The sequence below is a fragment of the Ricinus communis genome, chromosome 10, assembly GCF_019578655.1.
Source record: "Ricinus communis isolate WT05 ecotype wild-type chromosome 10, ASM1957865v1, whole genome shotgun sequence".
Classification (NCBI taxonomy): Eukaryota; Viridiplantae; Streptophyta; class Magnoliopsida; order Malpighiales; family Euphorbiaceae; genus Ricinus; species Ricinus communis.
In genome coordinates, this window is record NC_063265.1 from 15,143,180 (window position 1) to 15,164,329 (window position 21,150).

Below are 21,150 nucleotides of genomic sequence, written 5' to 3' on the forward strand. Positions count from 1 at the left end.
AGTATTTGGCATTGAAGACTTGGTTTACTGATTGTTCCCAGTGGCTTGTTAGGAACAGGCATCCTGAGAAGTTGAATGATCACTTGAAAACATGTCCTAAATTCTCAAGTGCCTTTGCCTGGCATTTTCCAGTTTTTGACTTTTACATAAAATAGATGAGAAATTTTAAAAATTACAGACTGACTGACAGTCACAGATATGTAAGTTATGGCTACCAACAAATATGAAAAATAATAAACCTCGCATTAACTTGATCAATAAAATACAGTAAATTTTTGTTTCTCTGACATGAGTGAATATTGGCCAACAAAAACAAAGGCAAACAGATATACACAAAGCTAATAGATGGCTGTTTGAGTGCCTGTTTTACCAGAATGATGATGATACAAGCGACCAAGGCAACTCGACGATAACAGAAGCTGTAGAAAGAACACAGTAGGCAACAAGGCAAGCAATTATCATATACATGATCTGTTCACGAGGTGTTAAGGGGAAGCTCATTGTACATTCCATCTGCATTGCTATTTGTGGCCTTTTAGGAACAATGAAGTCATTTTTCCAAGTAAAGGCCTCCTTGTTGCAGCTTATTAAGAACAACAACCGGTGTTAGCTCTAGAAGGAGGTGCTTGATTTTCTTGTTTCTGATTTAAAATTTTTTTCTTCACTGCAGTGGACCCTTCTTCCAAAAGACTAGGAACCTCCATTATCTGCAAGAGAAATCATGGAACTATTAGAAGTGGTAAAAGCAAATTTACCTCATATTTATACAATACGAATAATTTACATACGTTTAATATCATAGATCTGGATAATTAATATGTTTAATACCGTAGAACATTCATTTTTCAAAGTAATTCACCGATTTTAGAAATAATAAATGGTATACTGTTATCAAGTTAAGGTGTTACTGAAAACTAGTCTGTCCCATATTAAACACGGAAGTGTGCCAGACAGCCATTGAGATTCCATTAGTAATGAAAAAAGGGGTGGAGGGGATCCATATATGTTGTTCAGGTCGATTAGAAGGCGCAGAAATAGCTAGAACTGAATGCGGAAAGTATGGAAAAACATCTCGTAACTCCTCGATTCAAGAAGAGCTCGGGGATAGGAGGAGATCAAAAGGTTTGGTATCCTTGTCCGGATCCTACTCTCCGGCTAAAATGGCAACTTTAATTGCATGTGTGAAAGGGAAGGATAAAATGCAACACAGCCTTCCCTCACATCACAACAAGGAATTTGTTTTGTGGTCCATGAACATTAGCAACCTTGTCAAATTCTGGATCATTGTAGCAATTCTTTTATTCTGCTGAAGAAAGTGGCTAGAAAACTTAATTCTTTCAAAAGAGTTGCAAAACCATAGTTGAAAACATCTTCCATGGGAACGAGATAAATTGCTTACTTATGGAATCTGTTAGCAGACATTTTTGTTATCTGAAACAATACCTTGAGTGCCAGCTCTTCAAAACATTTCTCCACATTTTCTCTTGTTTTAGCACTACATTCAAGAAATGCACATCCATGCTCTTTAGCAAGAGCCATTCCCTCTTCTCTACTAACAGCCCTTTCTGAGTCCTGAAATCATACGCAAATAGACCAATAACACCATTAGATAAGTATATTGAGGAGAAGCCTCACCTTTCTAACCCTTTTTTTTTTCCTTTCTTAAGTAAAATTATTGTGTGAGGGAGAGGAGAAAGAGAACAAAGAAGGAAACAAGGATTTGCTCAAGCTGTACCTTTGGACAAGCAAAACAATACATGCTATTGGCTCAAGATACAAAAAGGAGAAAGCAAAGATGAAACAAGAAGAGAAACGAACAGTAGCAGATAAGTGCATGAAATGAATAATCTTTTCCCACAGGCAGTACAGGGGGAAGTAAGGTTTTCAAATTATTAACTATTCAGATTTCCGAGCATATCTAAGGAGTACAGAACGAGTCAATTCCAAATTCTACATTAGATGATATTTTAGACTTCCATGCACTTTATCATATCCTCTTGAGCAACAAAGTAGAACTTACAATATCAAGTTTATTTCCAACAAGCATCTTTACACAGTCCTTATTCGTGCAGTAGAGGTCAACTTCTTTAGCCCACACATCTGACAAGTTTGTGAAAGTTTCTCTCCGTGTCACATCATAAACTGCCATAAAAGCAAAGACAAGATAATTCTCTGGCAAGCCACAAACTTTCAAGATGTTGCATATAGTATTATAGTTAAGATTGATAGAATATCAGTAGGGATTTTTTTTTCCCAGTCTTATGCTCATTACCAAAATTACAAATGTGAGTTCAACACCAATTAACTATGACTAATCCATCCTACCGCAATGGAGTGCAAGTGTGACAATCGAAATGCCTATAAAGGAGTGAATGTAGAAATACAATTTCCTTTATGCCTGCAAAATGCATGTGCTGAAGCTGATTCAACATTTTGAGGTAAAGATGCCAAACGTTTCTCATATAAATTGGTGATGATGCTTTACAATGAACCCAACACTTCTCATCCTCCCCGTTAATGGGAAATCTCAACATCAAAATGCTTTACTGTTTAACAGATAAGGTGACAATACAAGAATCATATCCATCTAGTAAAGCTATGAGCAATACTTTAAAATCAAATGGAAGATTCTATAAAAGCAGAAGAACTATCTCTAATTTGACATGGCAGCATCATTGCTTATTATCGGCATGATGGTTACCAGCAGAGAAGCTTTTCAACATAATGAACAAATGATATCTCAATAATCAACCGGACAGCAGGAATAGGTTCTAACATTGCTGCTAATACTTTTGAGTTCCTATACTAATACCATATCATGATCATTTCTAAGTTGCATCAACTATCATATTGTTAACATCTCAGATAAAGTGATTTTTCTATTATAGCTAATTTTAGGTAACATACCAAGAATGATTCCTTGTGCATTTCTGTAGTAAGAGCTTGTTAATGTTCTGAATCTCTCTTGTCCAGCTGCACATAAATTATGATTTCACAAATCAAACACACGTTGTTAAACACATTTCCTTCATTACAGAAAAGCAGCGAAACAGAAGGAAAAAAGTATGCACCGAGGATTAAAAAAACTTACCATTAACATGAATAGGAAGTTCTCTTTTAAAGCCATAGGACTATTAATCTATTCATTCACAACCAAAAATAAATTGTGACCTTGCTAAGTGGATCTGACATGATAAAGCTAAAAATTGTTTACCAAAGGAGTTGGAAAAAGTGAAGTGGTCACTAGCCACCTTCTGACTTCTTTCGAGTGAATAGTTTTTCTCAAGCTTTAAATATATTCAAATATCACACTGTTGCATCGATTGAAAACTAACATATTGGTGAAAAGTGAGAACTACCTAAAAATCTCTTAACAATGCAGGCTTATCAATCATCACTAATGAGAATATAATGCGGAAACACAAAAATTACATATCCAATTGAGAATGCAAAAAGTAAAATAACAGATGGCATACCAGTATCCCAAATTGTCAGCTTCAATCGCTTCCCATCTACTGTTAGCTGCTTGATCTTAAAATCCACACCTTTACAGAATATATACTAATCATATTAGAAAGCATTCAACTTTTACTAGTATTAATCAATCCAAACTAAATGCAGCAATCATACAACTCTCGTTTAACTTCCTTTTTAAGCAGATACAAATTAAGCTCCGAGAGAGAGAATTACTAAATGATATACAAGAGCTATCAGCCAACAGAGCTAAATCCACCAAAAATCTCATAATTGGTATTATGTTTCGAGTCAAGAGAGATCCAAAGGCCTTATAGCCAGCTTGCAAGCATGGAACAGTAGAAGAAAAAAAAAAGAGCTACAAATTAAGGCCAGAGTTGAAGTACCAATAGTGGGAGCAAGATCCTCGACAGAGCTTGAAATAAAACTAACAAGAAGACTACTTTTACCAACACCAGAATCACCGATCAACAAGATCTTGAACGAAAGATCATAACCACCAGTACCGCCTTGACCTGAAGATGATCCCATTATTGAATCAATCGCCAACCAAGGAAAAGAAAAAACAAAAAAAACGAACAAGTTGCCTCCTTTTTTATTTCTTTTTCTACTTGGTTTTCAATTCGATCTTTATATTCTCTTTCTCTCAAATCGCTCTCTAAGTTGTCTCTAATGATGATCAAGACTTCCGGGTTCTTTTCTCTCTCTACTAAAAGTACAGTGAATAACAAATGTATGCCATTACGTATTTAGTATATAAGGAGAGAGAGAGAGCAATAAAAAGCAAGAAAAGAGGAAAAGAAAGGTAATGGTATCAACTATGTTTTTTGAGAGAAAGAAGCTAAAGAAAACGGCTATAACTGGAGAGGGAACACCTGACACCAACGTTATTCTTTTCTTTACTTGTCCAAGGTGTTGATTTTTTTTTTTTTTTTATTATGATTTTTTTTGTATTGACAACATGCGATGCCGTTTTCGCGGAACACTCATGTTTTGTCTTAATTTTGGGTCCCATTTTTGGCCTAGTGGTGGTGTTCTCCACGCGGGTTTTAGGTCCGTGTCATACACGCTCCGACCGTCAGGTAAGTGGGCGTTGTCAATGGAAATTAGGCGACCTGTTATGGTCTAATGGGCTAACACTTTATCAGGGTCCTTTCCAACCCATTCTGGAAACACAAGTAAACCCCCACTTTGGCTTAAATTTGCCTTTTTCTTAACAAAATATTTGATGTTTTTCAGGCTAGTTTTAGGCTCAATTCATTCCTTTTCTTATTAAACTTGAGCCCCCGCCACCAACTATATAATAGAATGATTTCTTCTTCTTTCTCTTTTTCCTGATATGAATGTATTCAATACTGAAATTTGAATAAGAATATAATATTTTTTAAGAGCATATGATATTTTATTTTATTTCTTTTTCTATGCATGCTCTAAGTTGTCAATTTGATTCGTTGGTAACACAATCGTGTTGGCCAAATAATGAGAAAGAGGTTGAATTGTAAAAGTGTGATCAGCCTAAAATATTACACACATGTACTCGGATTAAAGAATGCAAGAAAAGTAATGAGACATTATCATTACAATGTGGAGGCTTTTATTTAAATTTGCATTGTAATCATCAAGAATGTGCCCACAACTCCACTCCTTGTTTAATAGAGGCCTTCTTTTTTTTGGCTTGCCAATGAAAAAAAAAAAAAGAAGAAATTAAAGCTTGTAATGCCTAGCTAATTAATACTAATGAGGGGTCCAATTTTTATAAAAATTAGAGCAAGTCCAAGCTTCTTAAGATCACTTTTTTATAGCTTCTTGTTGTTGGCAATTCCATAATGAAACCTGAAATTTTTTGTTTTCATTAACTCATATATTGGTTACTAGTGCTTTTTCTTTTTAACCATTAAGTGATATTACATGTTAATTTTTGTACATTAAGATGGTAAAAATGATGTACACAATAATAGATAGAGTGTATTAACAAATATATTTAGCTTTCATTGAAGAGAAGTTGAAAATATATAAATTTAAATTAACACAAAATAAATTAGCTTAACATAACTGTACGACTTTAGATTTTTTTGAAAATACAACTTAAAATCATTTGATAAAAAGAGAGAATTCATATAATCAGCTTCAATTAACTTGGCATCAAAATTTAGGTGAGTTGAGGTTTAATTTAGTGTCAATCAGGCTAAATAAAACAAACACAATTGAGACCATATAATTAAGAGAGTAAAACAAAAGACATGAATGGAACAATGAAAAAGAAATAAGAAAAAGAAGGAACAAAAAAGGTATTGCAAATATAAAATGGGCTAATTTGGTCGAGTTTGTTTGTTGATGTGTGTCCCTTTCTTTAGAATCAAAGAAAGCACCTCACCTCATAGTGATACCAGCAACAATCACCATCACTACAAGCACTTCAACTTAGTAGAAGAGAGGACCATTTCTTTTTAATCTTTTGTTTATTTTGTTTGCTTGGGTGCTTACACTAGATGCTATATGACTCTTCCCCACACTCAAGGTGGCATACTAAATTTATGGAACATTGAAGGAAATTTCTAGCATTCAATGAGCAACTTCATGACTTTTAGACTCTTTTGAGGACACCATGTTTACACATTGAAACACAATGTGGGGCCTAGCATTTTAGATTTGGACATGCCCCTTGTTCTCATCTCATATGTTCTTGATTAAATTAGGTTATGGGAATCCACCATGCCTTTTTGTTGTGGGTGATTCATGTTTTGATTTCTTTTTTTCTTCTCTCCTTCTCATATGTTGCTAATTTAGTACTGTTTTTGCTCATTAAAAAAATTATTTAATTTATTTTTTTATTTGATAAAAATATAATATTTACTCAATTGAATTTTTTTATAAAACTACAAGGCAAAACTAAAACTAATATTGCCCAAGCGTACACTTAGGATTAGAGACTTCAGATTTAGATGATTATTTGTATTAGATGTATTATTATCTTTGTAACAAGCTTAAGAAAATAATTAAAATTATTATGTAGTTTACAAAATAATTTAGATGAATTTTAAAATTGTTATATTTTTTTTTTAAATAAATATATAAAAGTACCATGTGATTTCATTATTTGATAACTTTCGGTATGCAATTTCTTTTTGCAGACAAAAGAAAACATGTGTTTATAAATTGTAATAAAAAAAAATATCTTACCGTTAAAAAATTTTAATTAACAAGGACTCAATCATCTTCACTCCAATCAACTATCATCATCATATTTCTCGTGCTTGATAAAATAAGTTTTAAAGCTTAACAACTTAAAACGTTATTGTTTGACTGTTAAGTCGATATCATTATATCAGCGACTTCTTAAATCACAATTTAACGGTCAAATATTAGAATTAGAAATTCTTTAGCGCTAAACTCACATTATCAAACACAAACAACATGATAATATGATGACTGATCGGTGTAAAAATGGTTGAATTATGCACATCAATATTTTTTAACAGTGAGATATATTTTTCTGTCACGATTTGTAATCACGCGTTTATTTATCAAAAACAAACATATACTAAAAAGTTGTAAGTGCATCTAAATTTTACAATTTTTTGGGCCTGAATATCGTAAAAGAGTAAGCCGAAAGACAAGGTTTTCAAGATCGGCCCAAAACCGGCCCCGCGAGAGAGTTTAATAAGTCTAGGATATAAGAATCCGGTGTGGGCTTAAAGCACCGTGTATTGAAACAATAGCTATGCTATTTTATGGGCCGGGACAAGCCCAATTGTAGGACTCAATTTGCTTGCTTAGATTAGAGAAACAGAAAATCGTCGAGTCTACAGCAAAACAGGAAGAGGAAAGAAGAGAAACATGGATAGAGAATGGGGTTCGAAGCCCGGAAGCGGTGGCGCCGCCTCGGCACAGAACGAGGCAATAGACAGGAGAGAGCGTCTCCGCAGACTTGCTCTTGAAACAATTGATCTGGCAAAAGATCCGTATTTTATGCGAAACCACCTTGGCAGGTATGAAATTAGGGTTTTTCTTTTTAATTTTAATTGATTAATACTGCTGCTGCTTCTGTTGTTGTTGTTGTTGAGATTGACAAAGTTATTATTATGAGTTGTTGATTGGAAATGTGTGTAGTTATGAGTGTAAGCTGTGTCTGACATTACACAACAATGAAGGGAATTATTTGGCGCATACACAAGGGAAGCGTCACCAAACTAATTTGGCTAAAAGAGCTGCGCGTGAGGCTAAAGAATCTCCTGCTCTTCCTCAACCTAATAAGCGTAAAATTAACATCCGCAAGACTGGTAATGTTTTTTATCTTCAATTAGGGTTTTCTTTTTTCTTTTTCCTTTTACTATCTAGAGTTAATTGTTTAAAGCAAGTGATACTGACTTGATACTGCTTGTGAAATTGGTATGTTTCAAGGTTATATTTTCTTCACTTCATTAATCAGGGTTTCTCCTTTTCTTTTCCCTTTTAATTTGTCTATCTTCAACAAGGAGTCTTTGACATTTTAAAATTGGTTACTTTTATTCAAAGTTATGTTGAGAGTAATTCAATTAAGAATTTGACCACATAATCAAATTTTGCTAAGTGAAACAGATTGAATCAAGTATAATAGTATTGGTGGTTTTGTGAAATTAGCTATGAGGTATCCTAAGGTTTGACACCTCACTATTCTTGAATTGAAAAGAATAAATTGATTGAATTACCTAAGGTGCCTCAGTTGGGATGGAATTGAAGAAGTAGCCAACATACAACTTGTTGGAAAAACCAAAATTTTTGTATGATATCTTTGTTTCTCTTTTGGTTTCTTTTTTATCTTTATTTTACCACTTGGGACCTGCAAACTTTGAGGTGGCAGTATGGTGACTATATATTAAACTAAAAGTGTTTCTTTTTGGTCTATGTGCAGTCAAAATTGGTAGACCTGGGTATCGGGTAACAAAGCAATTTGATCATGAGACAAAGCAGAGATCTCTTCTTTTTCAGGCATGCATTCAACTCTCTCTCAGGAATCAGTTGAGCAGTACTTAAATGAGTTATAACTATGAAACACATACCTTAGTCTTTTTAGCACTTACGATTCTTTTAATATAATAACAAAATTAACCCATTAAGTATTTGCATATTAATAATTTAATTTGAATTATAAATTATTCCCTTTTAAAAAAAATCACACCAAAACATTGATTATGTAATTAGTTAGTGGGTTATCTTGTCATTGTAACAAGTGAAAAGTACTACAAACTATTTACTCCTTCCATTCTAGAGAGATGGTCACTTTCAATTTACACATAGATTAAGAAAGTTAGATTTCTTATAGTTGATACCATTAGTTTTTTTTTTTTTTTTTTACTAAAATAGCTTTGTTAAAATTTTTTAAGCATCAACTATTCACATTAATTTTGTTGTACTTGCCAACTCATTTATTATTGCTATATGATTTTTAACTATTGAGATTCAAATAAAAAGATCTAGTATTACCTTGGAATTGAAAAATATATTCAATAAAAAATTTTAATTTCAAAGCAAGAAAGTTGAAATTTAATTTTAGATGGTATAATTCATATTGATAAATAAAGGGCATTTTTTACCATTAGTTATTTAACTAACAATTAAAAAAGGAAAATAGACTATAACTTGAGACAGATGAAGAAGGAAAAAAGGACTATCTGTTTGGGACTATCTGTTATGCAGTTATAACTCATTTAAATACTGCTTAACTGTAAGAATAACCTATTTATCTACACCTTTCTTCTTTTGGTTATTGAATTGCAAAGCACTGTATGATAAATTTATATTGCATGCAGATTGAATATCCTGAGATAGAAGACAATACAAAGCCAAGACATCGGTTTATGTCTTCTTTCGAACAGGTAAACTGTCTTTGCTCGTCTTTTTGCTTTGATCTACACAAACTTCCTCTGTTTATTTTTGCATGTTTTTCTTTGAGTCGCCCCCCACCTCCTCTCTCTCAAATTTATTTTCTAGATAAAACCTCTTACGCAACAGGCAGAGGTCATGATAAAAGGTCCTGGTTCCTGGCGAGGTTCAGCATTAAGAGCTATTATATATATATATATATTCTAATTTCTAATCTTGTTTACATTGATGTGGATGCAGAGAATGCAACCCTATGATAAGAGGTACCAGTATCTTTTATTTGCAGCTGAACCTTATGAGATCATTGCTTTCAAGGTAAACTGATGAAGTGACTTAAGAAGTATGTTTGATTTCATTCTTATGGCGATTTTAAGAGATAGTTATGGTTGTGCTGGATTTTTTACATTTCAGGTTCCTAGCACAGAAATTGATAAATCCACTCCAAAGTTCTTCTCTCATTGGGATCCCGACTCAAAGATGTTCACGGTTAGTCTAGTTCGTGATCCTGACTCACTATGGCTTTTCTAAACCTTGAATGAGTTGCAAATGTGGGGTAACCTGGGTCAATTTTAAGAGTGCTTTTTTATCTCTTTTCTTTCTCTTGTGTATTTAGTCCTGTCCTTGGGAGACTGAGACGAGACTGTTTATGGTTTACCTACAATATCTTGATACCTGCCAAATTGACTCAGCTACTTATAAGCTAAATCCATTTGGACTATTGTCACTTATCTTATTTAAAAAACAATAGCTGGGGTTTTTTGTGGATATTATCTGATGTAGTTGGTGCACAGCTATCTGACTTAAAATGTGTAATGTTCAGTTGCAGTTGTATTTCAAAACCAAGCCACCAGAGGCAAACAAATCTCAAGCTCCCCCTGCACCTAATGGCGTAGCAGCTCCTGGTGTCCCACCAAGGTCTTTGCCACCACCTCCCCAAGCTCCACCACCTCCACCACCTCCACCACAAGGACTACCACCAGGCTCTCGACCACCACCACCGCCCCCCCAAGGATCTTTACCCCCTCCTCCCCCCATGGCAAATGGCCCGAGACCAATGCCACCAGGTGGAGCACCACCTGCCCCACCTCCACCTCCCGGTGGCAGTGGCACAATGGCTAATTTCACCCCTGGTGCTCAGGTGGGCAGGCCTCCAATGCCTCCACAAGGTTTTTCTACCCAGCAGATGTAGGGTTAGACTGTATGTGTCCAGTCCCCCAATATGGGGCAGTTGTCGTGGTATTTTAGTATGAGCAGAGAATTTTGAGTGCATTTGTTGTGGCAGCAGCTACTGCAAGCTGGGTGTATTTTGGTAAACCATAATGCCTCATTTATCCAATTGATATTTTGCAAGTTTTCTTTTAAGTGAATGGTCATATATTTTTGACCTTGTTTATCTTATTTCCTGGCATATTTTGAAGCTCTCTTTGCAAGTTTATGTTTCCAGTATAGTCATAAGAAGAAAAGGACATCAGTGTGCAAGATAAGCATCTGTGCGAGGATTTTATTCCCTTGCGTTTGATATCTTTATCATGATATAAGGACGGTCTTCTCCAAATAAGAAATGGAACTGAAAATAAGAATGGGAATGGAAAGAAATGATAATAATATGGCAACTAACTTCTTTGGTTTAGTGCGAAGTAATTCGAATTTTATTTATAATTGACGTGAGTAATAATATTTAATTAGAAAAACTATTAATGTTAACTTACTATTATCGTTGTATACAATAAATATATGAAAATAATGTAATTATAGAAGATAAGATAATTTTATATTTTTTTGATTATTTGTAATTAATTTTCTAATTTCGATGGAAATGAAAAGTTAACATTTTAAGAGGGACGGAAATGGGTGATTTTTATTGATTAGGAAATTCTTTTTTTAATTTTGTTGATGAATTAAACACCAATAAAATAATTTTTTTTTTCATTTCTTTTAAGGACTAAACGATTCCTAAAATCTTCAAAACGCAAGATAAGTATACATGGAAGGATGTTCTTGCATTACAATCTATTTTTCTAGTTGCTCGTGAAAGTACAACCAAATTTTAATATACTGATAAGTGATGCTTATAGGGCAAAGGCAACCACAACAGTTTTTTCGTTTGGGATTGACACGTCAGGCTTTAGTTATGGGCATGCACAGAGCAAAGTTTTGCATCGCCGTCAACGTTTTCGAAATTTCAAATTTTATTTTATTTATATTTACTGTTTTTAATTTCCTCTCTTTTAAAACGATATGATTACTTTTTTCTTTGGTAACAAAACAACATGATTACATCTTCTAAACATTGAATTCCAAAAAGAAAACAGAGAAAGAGATTAAAATGAAAAAGAAAAGGAAAAATCAAAAGCGTGTGAAAATGGGTTGAAATCTGTTTAGTTTAGAAGTGGGCGCATGCCCTTTCCGCCATACAAATCATTTTCCAACGAGAAACGAACTCTAAACAAGTAGAACGAAAAGCACCCACATGGAAAAAAGCTGCCTTAGACATTTGTACAAGAATTTCACTCAGATCAATCATTAGATATTGAAAGAGAGTTCTGAAGCATACAAGCATCATAAGATTAAAAGAAAAGAAGAAACATAAAAAAGGGATGTGAATGTATCAAAACCAAAATGTTATTAACCTGTAATGGCATTTGGGGGAAACACCTTCTGGATGAACTCTAGGAATCTGCTGGAATAAAATGTGGGATCCACAGAAGAGATGGACAAGGAATCAAACTGAAGAGATTTGTACGCACGTTCTATTTTCTTACTCATGTTGTACTCTTGTAGTATATCAATTATGCCTAGATAAAGAACCACATCGTATGCTTCATGAAATGTTTGTTTTTCCTCACTCCCTGGAATTTGTTCTGCCCTTGCAGGCATGTTCACACCAAGCTGAATTTGGAGCCTGCCAGGAAATTTCAATTACAAAGGATCACCTACAGCAATGTAACTAGAAAAGCCCCTTTTTTGCGTGGAACAGTAATATGTCCATTTAATTCAATATTATAGATGTCATACCTTGCTGTACCAGGAAGAAGGAGATCCACTTCCTCATCACCAGCAGATGATGCTCTCAATCGGCTACCTCTAATATGAGGACCCACAACAACACTATTATCATCTGTTCCGCGGGGGACTAAGACAAGACCTTGTGGATAGTTTTCATCTTCTATGGTATCTGCCAATACAATATCAACAACAAACATCTAGCATCATAATATAATCATAACAAATGTCGTAACCTGTGAGGAGGGAATTGGTAAGGTCAAGTCAGATTCTGCACAACCAAACCTTACAAATTTCATGCGAAAAGAGTGATACATATACATTTGGTTCATTGCTATTTGCCACTATGAAATAAGCATAGATATATACGAAAATTGAGGAAATACACCAACATACAGAATACAATGTCAAGAGGGAAGTTCATTTTAAGCAGGTGTCTACTTTGAAAGCTTTTCCAGAACATATCCATCAACCCCAGCTTAGAAGAGAATTATTAATTTTGGATACAACAATAAATAAATTTATTATCCTTCTATTATGATTAGATCAGCAACCACTTCTAATATCTACTTTTCTTGTGTACCTTTTTTTTCCTCCATCTACAGATGCATTTAACATCAGAAAGGCATTTCTCGAATAAGATGCTCACCTTCCTCCGCCAACACTTCCAATCCTTCATTTCTCCTGCTACGGTTGTGCGTTAGAGATTGCAGGTGCTGGGGGGCTCGATAATGCACACCTAGCAAAAGGCTATAATCCATAATGTGTTGTGCTTCCAGAAATTTACTGTCGATCTCAATTTGCCTGCATAGAAAGATAAATGTGAACAACAAAACAACTTCCCTGGCATATCACAATGACCTACTAGCCTGGAGACAATTGTCTGGAACTTGAATGCTAGACGCACAAGTTATTACATATTATTGAGTATGACTTTACAAGTTTGAGATTTGGAAAGCCTTTTCCTAAAATGATGTGAAGCAAAGAGTATCTTCATTCCTACAAGATAACAATTTAACCACCCTATTACACGTGCACAGATTAGCATATACCAACAATCCTGAATATATAATTGAGTATAACAAATTCTAAAAAACTTTGGGATTTTAAGAGTAAGAGGGATATGGTTAAGAGAAAATTGAACTCTGTGGAATGAGATACCACTGCAGAAATGAACTTTTGGGTGATCCCTAGCTGTGGATGCATGTCAATTGACTAAATCATATCAATGTTCTATTCTTTGCAAATCCACCCCTACACAGTTGTGCACACATATTTTTATGCCTATTAACTAAATAAGAGGACCACAAAAGTTAATATTCTCAAATTGTTTAAAAAATCATACGTAAATTGGGTGAACTCAAAAATCAAAAAGGGTAAGAAGCATCACTTACTTTAATAAAGCTTCCCGCCAAGAAGGCTCCAAATAGAAGCAGTAGTCTAGATCTAAATCCTTCAGTGTTGTGTTCTCATCAATTTCAATTTTGTCTGTAGATCGACCCAGCGACGAACCTTTCAAATCAAACCTTCGGTGGATCCTTAATTCTGTGCAGAACATATTTCCCATAACTACAAAGCGAAACTGCGATGCAGGATATAGTTGACCAATCTTAGCTTTGGGAAGCAATCTACAATAAACTAAGCTACAAAGTACTGGCATATTACAAAATATTGTTTCTCAGATCAACTGCTTACTGGCATATTGCAAAAACTTAACGAGCACAAATATTTCTCAGACCAATTGCACATAACATTTGTAAGTCAACTCAGACACAGTTACACCCTTATCATTAATGTAAAAGGAAAAGGATAAAGTTATTATCACAAATGTAAAAAAAATTACCTTTTGGCCACTTGAAGGTTTGATCCTGTGAAGCCCAAAAAACTTTGTTATGAGTGTATTTTCATATGACCTTACATGATGATGATAGTCTGGAAGCATTTTTAGCAGTACCTAAATAAAAACTCTGGTTAGTAGAAGATATCATAAATAACATTTTGAGAAAAAAAAAAGTAACTATAGGTTCAAACATGAGACAGGCATCTAGAAGAGCAAAACAATAAAAAAGACTCTGTATACACCAAATTGTAAGAGTCTTTAGCCAGCTACCTATAACAACAACAAAGAGGGGCTTTCACTCTCACTCAAATGCTCTCCTGTTGCAATCCCTCTAAAGAAACCAAAAAACAGTGGGAGGAATGAAAGTAAGAAGATTTTCCCTCTTTGCACACAGCATGATATACCCTTCCAAGCCTAAACATCATTCTAAAATACACCTGTTGTCACCTAGGAAATACCCTTTCCTGAAAAGGCATCCAGTATTAGCAGCTAATGTATCACAAAAAAAAACTTAAGGTCAGAGATGGCAAACCTTCACTTCAGATTTCCGGAGCGTCTTAATCATGAAGCGATCATCTTGAGACAGGAAAAAAATACTACCACTTTTCCCAGGAGAGGAAAGTTCTCTAAGAGCATCATTTCCACAAATTGACATCATGTAATCAGCAGCGTCAATCTTGAACATTTCCCTCAAATTCCTAGATGAGCATTAAAGGAGAGTAAGATGATGAAAAAAAAAAAGCAAGCTCAAGAACTACAGATGTATTGAACCAATATTTAAAGTAGATAAACACCGATGCAAAAGCATGATCTGAAGAACACAGTCTACAGAGTGTCCCAAATGAGTGGTCATATCTACTTGATGGGAAGATAAGTGCACCATGTGCAGCCTATGGTCGATTAAATTATACATCTTCACAAAGAAAAAACTTGAGCATCATCTAAAAGGAATAATTAATTGTCTGACTCATGCTCAATTTGGTAGAGGTGCTCCACTATCAATAAACTGATAGAAAGTTTGGCTACATAAGTAAGATAAACTTAGCAGGTTGAGCTATGAAGTTAGCTTTGTCAATCAAAGTCTTGAGACTGCAATTGAATTGGCTTTCACAATAATGTCTCAAACAGAGAAATGGCAGTTCTAAAAATTGCAATAATTTAGGAAGCCAACAAACAAACCTGAAAACCATTGGGCAGTAATCTTTCCACTTAAAGTCATCTGATTGATGTGATGGTGTCAACTGTGACCCATCTTTGGGAAAATTCATCCAAAAGCTAGCCCTTGACCCAAAATCTGATGCGCGAACTTCTCGCCTCTGTACAGGTGTAATTTTTCCAACAGTATACCTGTTCACATTCTAATGCATGTTCAACATTGGTGTTTACAAAGAGAAACATAATACCACATTGATAAGTGATGTCATTTGTAGATTCCTACTATAACAACAAAGTAATTGGTGCCTTCTCAAAGTACTGTTAACAATGGATTTCACAATGCTAATATCAAATAAATAAAATTGATGAGGTAATTGCAAAAAGTTGGCAAGCACATCTGAGAACTAAATATCAGTCACTTCAACAAAGAAGAACGCATATGTCTTGGATATTGCCTAAAGTATCAGCACGTAGCAAGAAACACCGCGACATGCAAACATGTCAGCACTAGATAAAATCAAGTAATGGGACATATTATATGTATGAAATGTGGCAATGCCAATGAAGGAACATTATTCAGTCGTAAAATTGATTATACCTTATTCCAAGCTGCAAACTAAGCATCAAATCGTAACTCCTGTGTCCTTTAATAATTGTTTCACCAGGCCTCTTAACCTCTTTCGCAAGTTTCTTTTGCCGCCGTTTGGCCCTTCTAGACAATGATGAAAAACTATTATTCAACACAAGCTCACTGATTAGAACACCTTGCATATATTCCCGTTCCAAGATTGGCGGTACATTGGTTTCAAACTCTTTCTCACTGCCATCAAAGGCATATTCTGATAACTCCAATGAGGAATTATGCCCTATCACCTTTTCAATAGATACCTCAAGGCTCCAGCGCCGTTCTAGAGAAACATTTTTGTTGCGGGAGTGCTCTAAAGTTAACAAGCTTCCCTTGGACAGTTTATCAGCTGAATTACGACGAGGCCCCTGGTCCCTGCCAGCCTTGATGTTTGCCATATCCACTGATGATGCATGATGGATATGTGCCTGATTCTGTTTTCTCAAATCTGGCAATACCCCTCTTCTTCTTAGAGCATTGAGGTATCGTTCTTGTACAGCTGGAAACCGGCTGCCTGTTGGGTAAAATGATCCTTTTCCATCCTTCAGACCACGTGTCCAAGTTCCAACATAGCAACCACCATCACTCCATGTATATACTCCGAATCCATGCATCATACCATTTAACCAGTTTCCCTCAAACGAGTCGCCATTTATCCATGTAAAAGTCCCTTTACCTGTCATTTTACCTCCTTTCATATTCCCTAGATAGACATTCCCATTAGCCCAAGTATACTTTCCTGGTCCTTCTGGTATTCCCTGAATCCAAGAGCCCTCAAAGATATCTCCATTGGGGTAAACTTGGTATCCTAATCCATGTTTGACATTTAACCGCCATCTTCCCTTATAGGTCAAACTACTGAAACCAATATATGTTCCAGTACCATGTATGTAACCACCTGAAAATTCACCCTCATATGCAGTCCCCGAAGGCCATTGAATTTTTCCATTTCCATGCCTCATCCCACGTCTCCACTCTCCCTCATAAGTACAACCATCTGACCAAACATATTTCCCATTGCCCTCAGGGACATTGCCAAGCAATGACCCAGAATAAGATTCCCCATTGGGAAGACTGAGCTCCCCAACTCTAAAAGATGCAGCTTCAGAAGAAGAATGGGCAGCTTCACCGTTGATTGATACAGAGTGATAGTCTCTATCAATAATGAGGTCAACAGATTTTGTTCTATCTGCAGAAGTTAGTGACCGTTCAACATGATCAGCAATGGCCGCAGGACCAGACATGCATAATGCCCAAAAGGTTACGATTCCTCCCCAGATTAGAAGCAAGCTTAAAATCTCCTGGTCCTTTAATCTACACAACTAGAAAGAAAGAGGGGATAAAAAAAGCTTTAAACGAGTAAGGCCTTGAATAACTGACTAGTTGTTGATTGCAGAACAAACAATTGTGACATCATTGAGCAACTATAAAGGTGTTAACAAACCAACAGGATAAAAAGCATGAAAGAACAGATAAAACCAAAAAAAAAAATAATAATAATAATTACGCAAACACTTGTTGCTATCAGAAGTAAGGGAAAAACCAGACTCATACTCCAACTTCAGGAAGAGGGAAAAAGAAAACACAAATCAAAAAATAAAACAAAATTAATGAACAATGAAAGTCAACTACGAATAACCAGAAAGAAAAAAGAAAAAATTCCCATTAGTAAATGAATGACCTTGTGAAATTTTACTAATTCAGCAAAACAAGTATCCAGAAAATCCAAAAAAAAAAAAAGAAGATCCAAATGAGTCTTTAATTTTTAGATTAAATGCAATTATCAGCTTATATCTTCTGTTTATCCTAAAATGTTCTTAAACCTGAAAATAATAATACCACCAAAATTCAGTCAACTATTTCATGTATCAGAAATTTCCACATTAGAGAAAAGATCCCTCAGCTAAGAATAAGACATGTTGTACAAAAAACTGATTCCACAAACAACACTGCCGATATTATATATACATATATATATAAAAACACCGACAGACATGTACACATATGCAGAGCTTATAGAAGTAGAAATGGAGAGGAGCAAAGTAAGTAAGTAGCTGTACCTTCAAAGATGAGACAAAGTTGCTGCATACATACAGAGGCCGCAGAGAAGAAGGAGTTGAAATTGGAGAGCTTGGCTCAAAAACAAAAGCAATTCAACTTTTTCCACTTTCTCTGTTTTATTTTATATTTAATTAAAAGCTTTTGACGAATTATGGTCCTCCTTCGGATCCAATAAAGTTCTCTCTCTCTCTCTCTCTCTCTCTCTCTCTCTCTCTCTCTCTCTCTCATTAGCCCATACCAAAATGAATTACTAATTAAATAAATTACTAAATCTAATAAATTTCTTTTCTGATATTATTTTAACACTTTTTATTCTTTAAATATATTTTCTATTTTGTATCAAATCATTCTACTTTATTTAAGTTTTTCTATTCGAAATTATAATCTTTATTAACCTAATTACTAACAAATCTTAAATTTTAGACTTTTTAACGATTTTAGATTATTTTTAAAAAATTTATAAAATTATACTTAAATTAAATTATTTTTTAAATCATCCTTCAATAGTAACTTTCAATTAAAATTGCTGATATTACCAGAAATTCATAGAATACTAATAAAAAAATAAAAAAAATTTGCTAATTTAGGAATTTAGTTTTCCTAAATGCTCTTTCAAGAAAAGTATTTCTTCTTCTTTAATTCTTTCTTTTTACTACTATTTTTCCTTATTTACTTTTTTTTTTCAATGACTAACATAAAATTGAAGAAAAGATAATTACAGAAAAATTAAACCCACAACAATAAAACGATTAAATCAACTTCGGAGAAATTTATAGAATTTAAATTTAAAATTTATATATTTTAAATAAAATAAAAAATTATTTTTATGAAATTGATTATAGTTAAACTAAATTATAATAAAATAAATTAAAATTTTAAATAAATTATACATTAGTAAATTAATATATTCCATAACACTAAAAAATTATTTTAATTTAATTATTTCTATTTTATTTTCTCTCTCATGTCTTTTTTCAAATAAAATGAATTCTTTATGGAATTTATATATTTTTAGTACGATTTATTTAGTTACTCAAAATTTAAGATATTGGATCCAAAATACTTATTGACGAGATTGCGAGAAACAAAAGTTGTTTATTTATTGTGGATTTAGAAAATGAATCAATATTTTTTAGATTTTTTATAAAAGCATGGGAAATGGGATGCAAAATTTTATTTATCAAATACAATGTAATTGAAATATAAATTATTTTAAAATTATAAATACTTTAAAAATTAATTTGACTTCACATATATAAAAAATCAACTAAAATTAATATAAAAATGTGGCTTATATGGATTCTCTATTTCTGAATACGATAAACCGTTTTGAAAAATGGTGGGGTTGGTTTGATTTGGGAGTCGTTGTACTAGATTGTGACCTTGGCCCCAACATTTTTCAAATAATAATAATCAAGAAAATTGCAAAACAAAATCATTTTTTATTGACGTTTAGTAGGATGCGGCATTACCTACTCTACTACTATGCTCTTACATATATATATTACAAGTTTTTTAATATAGCCGTGGCTCCGTTTTACTAATAAATTTAATTTATATTTTTCAATAATTTAAAAAAATTTCTTTTTATAGCTATTACGTGTAGAGACGAATGGTATAATATTTTAACGTACCCGTTTACATATAATTTTAATAGAATGATAAAAAATTAAAAAATTTCTTTTTTAGCAAACAAATTAAGAAAAAAAATTAATATGATAAGAATCGAGACGCAATATTTAAATAATTTGATAATGAATATAATAATTTATTTCGTTAAAATTTTGAATTTAAATTAAATAGTATTTAAAATGGATATATAAATAGTTAATTAATTAAATTAATAATTTTATATTAATGATGTAATATTAATAATGTATATTGATAGAGGTCTAAGGAGAGGGTAGGTAGAGGATGCCAATTGTACTTTTGGTTTCATTTTCCAAGGCAAGAAAATTTAGTGTAGTTAAATCATGCAACTTTTTTGTAGCTGAGAAAGGAGCTTATCAAATTTATTCCTATGAAAAGCATAGATCTACAAGTACCAAGCTCCCTTTTTTTGTCTCCACCTTTTAAAATGTATTGTCTCCCTTTTCGTTATTGTACCCTCTTTTAATGAAATAAACATGAAGATATATGTCCTTAGTTTTCATTTTTCATTTATAATTAAATTCACTGATATTGATAGGAAATTATTGTTATTATGGTGAATCTATATCTACTATTAAATTTTTAAAAAAATTTGCTAAACGCCCTTGTGGTTTTACGTATTATCATTTAGATATTTATAGTTTATTTTTTTTTATCATTTTGATACTATGTGAATATAACCGTTAGCAAATAACGATTAAATATACAACACCGTTAAGAGATTCTCTAACGTGGCACGCAATAGCTATTATTCTTTCAATTGCGACGTTAGAACCTACTAATAGTGTTATGCAATTTGATCGTTATTTACTAACGGTCATATTCACAAGATAACAAAATGATAAAATAAAAATAAAAACACATGCTTTAGTAGTTTAGTGAAATTTTTTCTTAAATTTTTATACTGATATATATACTATCTGAATTTTTTATCAAGGTATTTTTATTGATTACATTCAAAATCAATAGTTTTAAGGGAATAACTCAAGCATCAATATTATAAATTTGTATCCCTTCTTTGATGTGAATATCTTTTTTCCCCTTCCATTTAAATATTTAGTTCGTCATGGATTAATATTTATAATTCGCACGATTCAAAAAAAAAATTAAAAATTTCAAATGCATATTTTTATAATGAAATTAATATTTGCGGATATTGCGGTAGATTTAAATGTTGAAAAGAAAATAATATAAAGCTAGTAGGTAGTTTGGTGTATGTGTTGGCTCATACAAGTGAAGAGCATATATACAGAATCTAGGGGGGTTTGTTTTTGTTTTTATTTTATTATTTTAAAATTGTTGCACGTATGGATGATAATATTATTAATTTTGAGCATATTCCAAAGTAATTAAAAAAAATAAAAGCTACCAACATTTTAAAAAGAAAATAATTTAGTCACATAATAAAAAAATGGTAATATTAAAAGTGATGATTACTATTTTCAGATATAAAGCAAGCAATTAACTGATTCAATTGAAT

The 21,150-nt window shown here is 33.2% G+C and overlaps 3 protein-coding genes across 4 annotated transcripts; 1 reads left to right on the top strand and 2 right to left on the bottom strand.

The window, feature by feature from the left end:
- Positions 1 to 222: 222 nt before the first annotated feature.
- LOC8283968 (ras-related protein RABC2a) lies at positions 223 to 4,515 on the bottom strand. The gene is made up of 6 exons (XM_002519406.4): positions 3,861 to 4,515; positions 3,477 to 3,545; positions 2,908 to 2,973; positions 2,021 to 2,142; positions 1,444 to 1,572; positions 223 to 707 (listed from the first exon to the last, which is right to left on the bottom strand). The coding sequence occupies exons 1-6, from the start codon at positions 4,003 to 4,005 to the stop codon at positions 588 to 590; spliced, it is 651 nt and encodes a 216-aa protein (XP_002519452.1). The 5' UTR covers positions 4,006 to 4,515; the 3' UTR covers positions 223 to 587.
- A 2,685-nt stretch (positions 4,516 to 7,200) lies between these two features.
- On the top strand, positions 7,201 to 10,698 carry LOC8283967 (splicing factor 3A subunit 2). Its single transcript, XM_002519405.4, has 7 exons — positions 7,201 to 7,463; positions 7,585 to 7,754; positions 8,366 to 8,442; positions 9,264 to 9,329; positions 9,577 to 9,651; positions 9,748 to 9,822; positions 10,157 to 10,698. The coding sequence occupies exons 1-7, from the start codon at positions 7,312 to 7,314 to the stop codon at positions 10,523 to 10,525; spliced, it is 984 nt and encodes a 327-aa protein (XP_002519451.1). The 5' UTR covers positions 7,201 to 7,311; the 3' UTR covers positions 10,526 to 10,698.
- A 1,135-nt stretch (positions 10,699 to 11,833) lies between these two features.
- LOC8283966 (phosphatidylinositol 4-phosphate 5-kinase 9) lies at positions 11,834 to 18,192 on the bottom strand. Of its 2 annotated transcripts, none has more exons than XM_015719362.3 (9): positions 18,020 to 18,192; positions 15,933 to 17,273; positions 15,359 to 15,526; positions 14,712 to 14,877; positions 14,183 to 14,293; positions 13,734 to 13,921; positions 12,989 to 13,143; positions 12,352 to 12,511; positions 11,834 to 12,238 (listed from the first exon to the last, which is right to left on the bottom strand). In XM_015719362.3, the coding sequence occupies exons 2-9, from the start codon at positions 17,201 to 17,203 to the stop codon at positions 11,962 to 11,964; spliced, it is 2,496 nt and encodes an 831-aa protein (XP_015574848.2). In that variant the 5' UTR covers positions 17,204 to 17,273; positions 18,020 to 18,192; the 3' UTR covers positions 11,834 to 11,961. The 2 variants fall into 2 exon arrangements, with proteins under 2 accessions (XP_015574848.2, XP_015574847.2); XM_015719361.3 differs by having other exon boundaries at positions 15,933 to 17,281.
- Between the last annotated feature and the right edge of the window lie 2,958 nt (positions 18,193 to 21,150).

Bases quoted from the DNA above. Each gene is read 5' to 3' on its own strand.
- LOC8283967 (XM_002519405.4), top strand. From the start codon at position 7,312: ATGGATAGAGAATGGGGTTCGAAGCCCGGAAGCGGTGGCGCCGCCTCG. The intron at 7,755-8,365 runs GTAATGTTTTTT...GTCTATGTGCAG, and splicing joins AATTAACATCCGCAAGACTG to TCAAAATTGGTAGACCTGGG. The intron at 9,652-9,747 runs GTAAACTGATGA...TTTACATTTCAG, and splicing joins ATGAGATCATTGCTTTCAAG to GTTCCTAGCACAGAAATTGA.
- LOC8283966 (XM_015719362.3), bottom strand. From the start codon at position 17,203: ATGTCTGGTCCTGCGGCCATTGCTGATCATGTTGAACGGTCACTAACT. The intron at 14,878-15,358 runs GTTTGTTTGTTG...ATGCTCATCTAG, and splicing joins TACTGCCCAATGGTTTTCAG to GAATTTGAGGGAAATGTTCA. The intron at 13,922-14,182 runs GTAATTTTTTTT...CCTGCATCGCAG, and splicing joins AACCTTCAAGTGGCCAAAAG to TTTCGCTTTGTAGTTATGGG.
- LOC8283968 (XM_002519406.4), bottom strand. From the start codon at position 4,005: ATGGGATCATCTTCAGGTCAAGGCGGTACTGGTGGTTATGATCTTTCG. The intron at 3,546-3,860 runs GTACTTCAACTC...TATTCTGTAAAG, and splicing joins GGATCTTGCTCCCACTATTG to GTGTGGATTTTAAGATCAAG. The intron at 708-1,443 runs GTATTGTTTCAG...TTTCTCTTGCAG, and splicing joins TTGAAGAGCTGGCACTCAAG to ATAATGGAGGTTCCTAGTCT.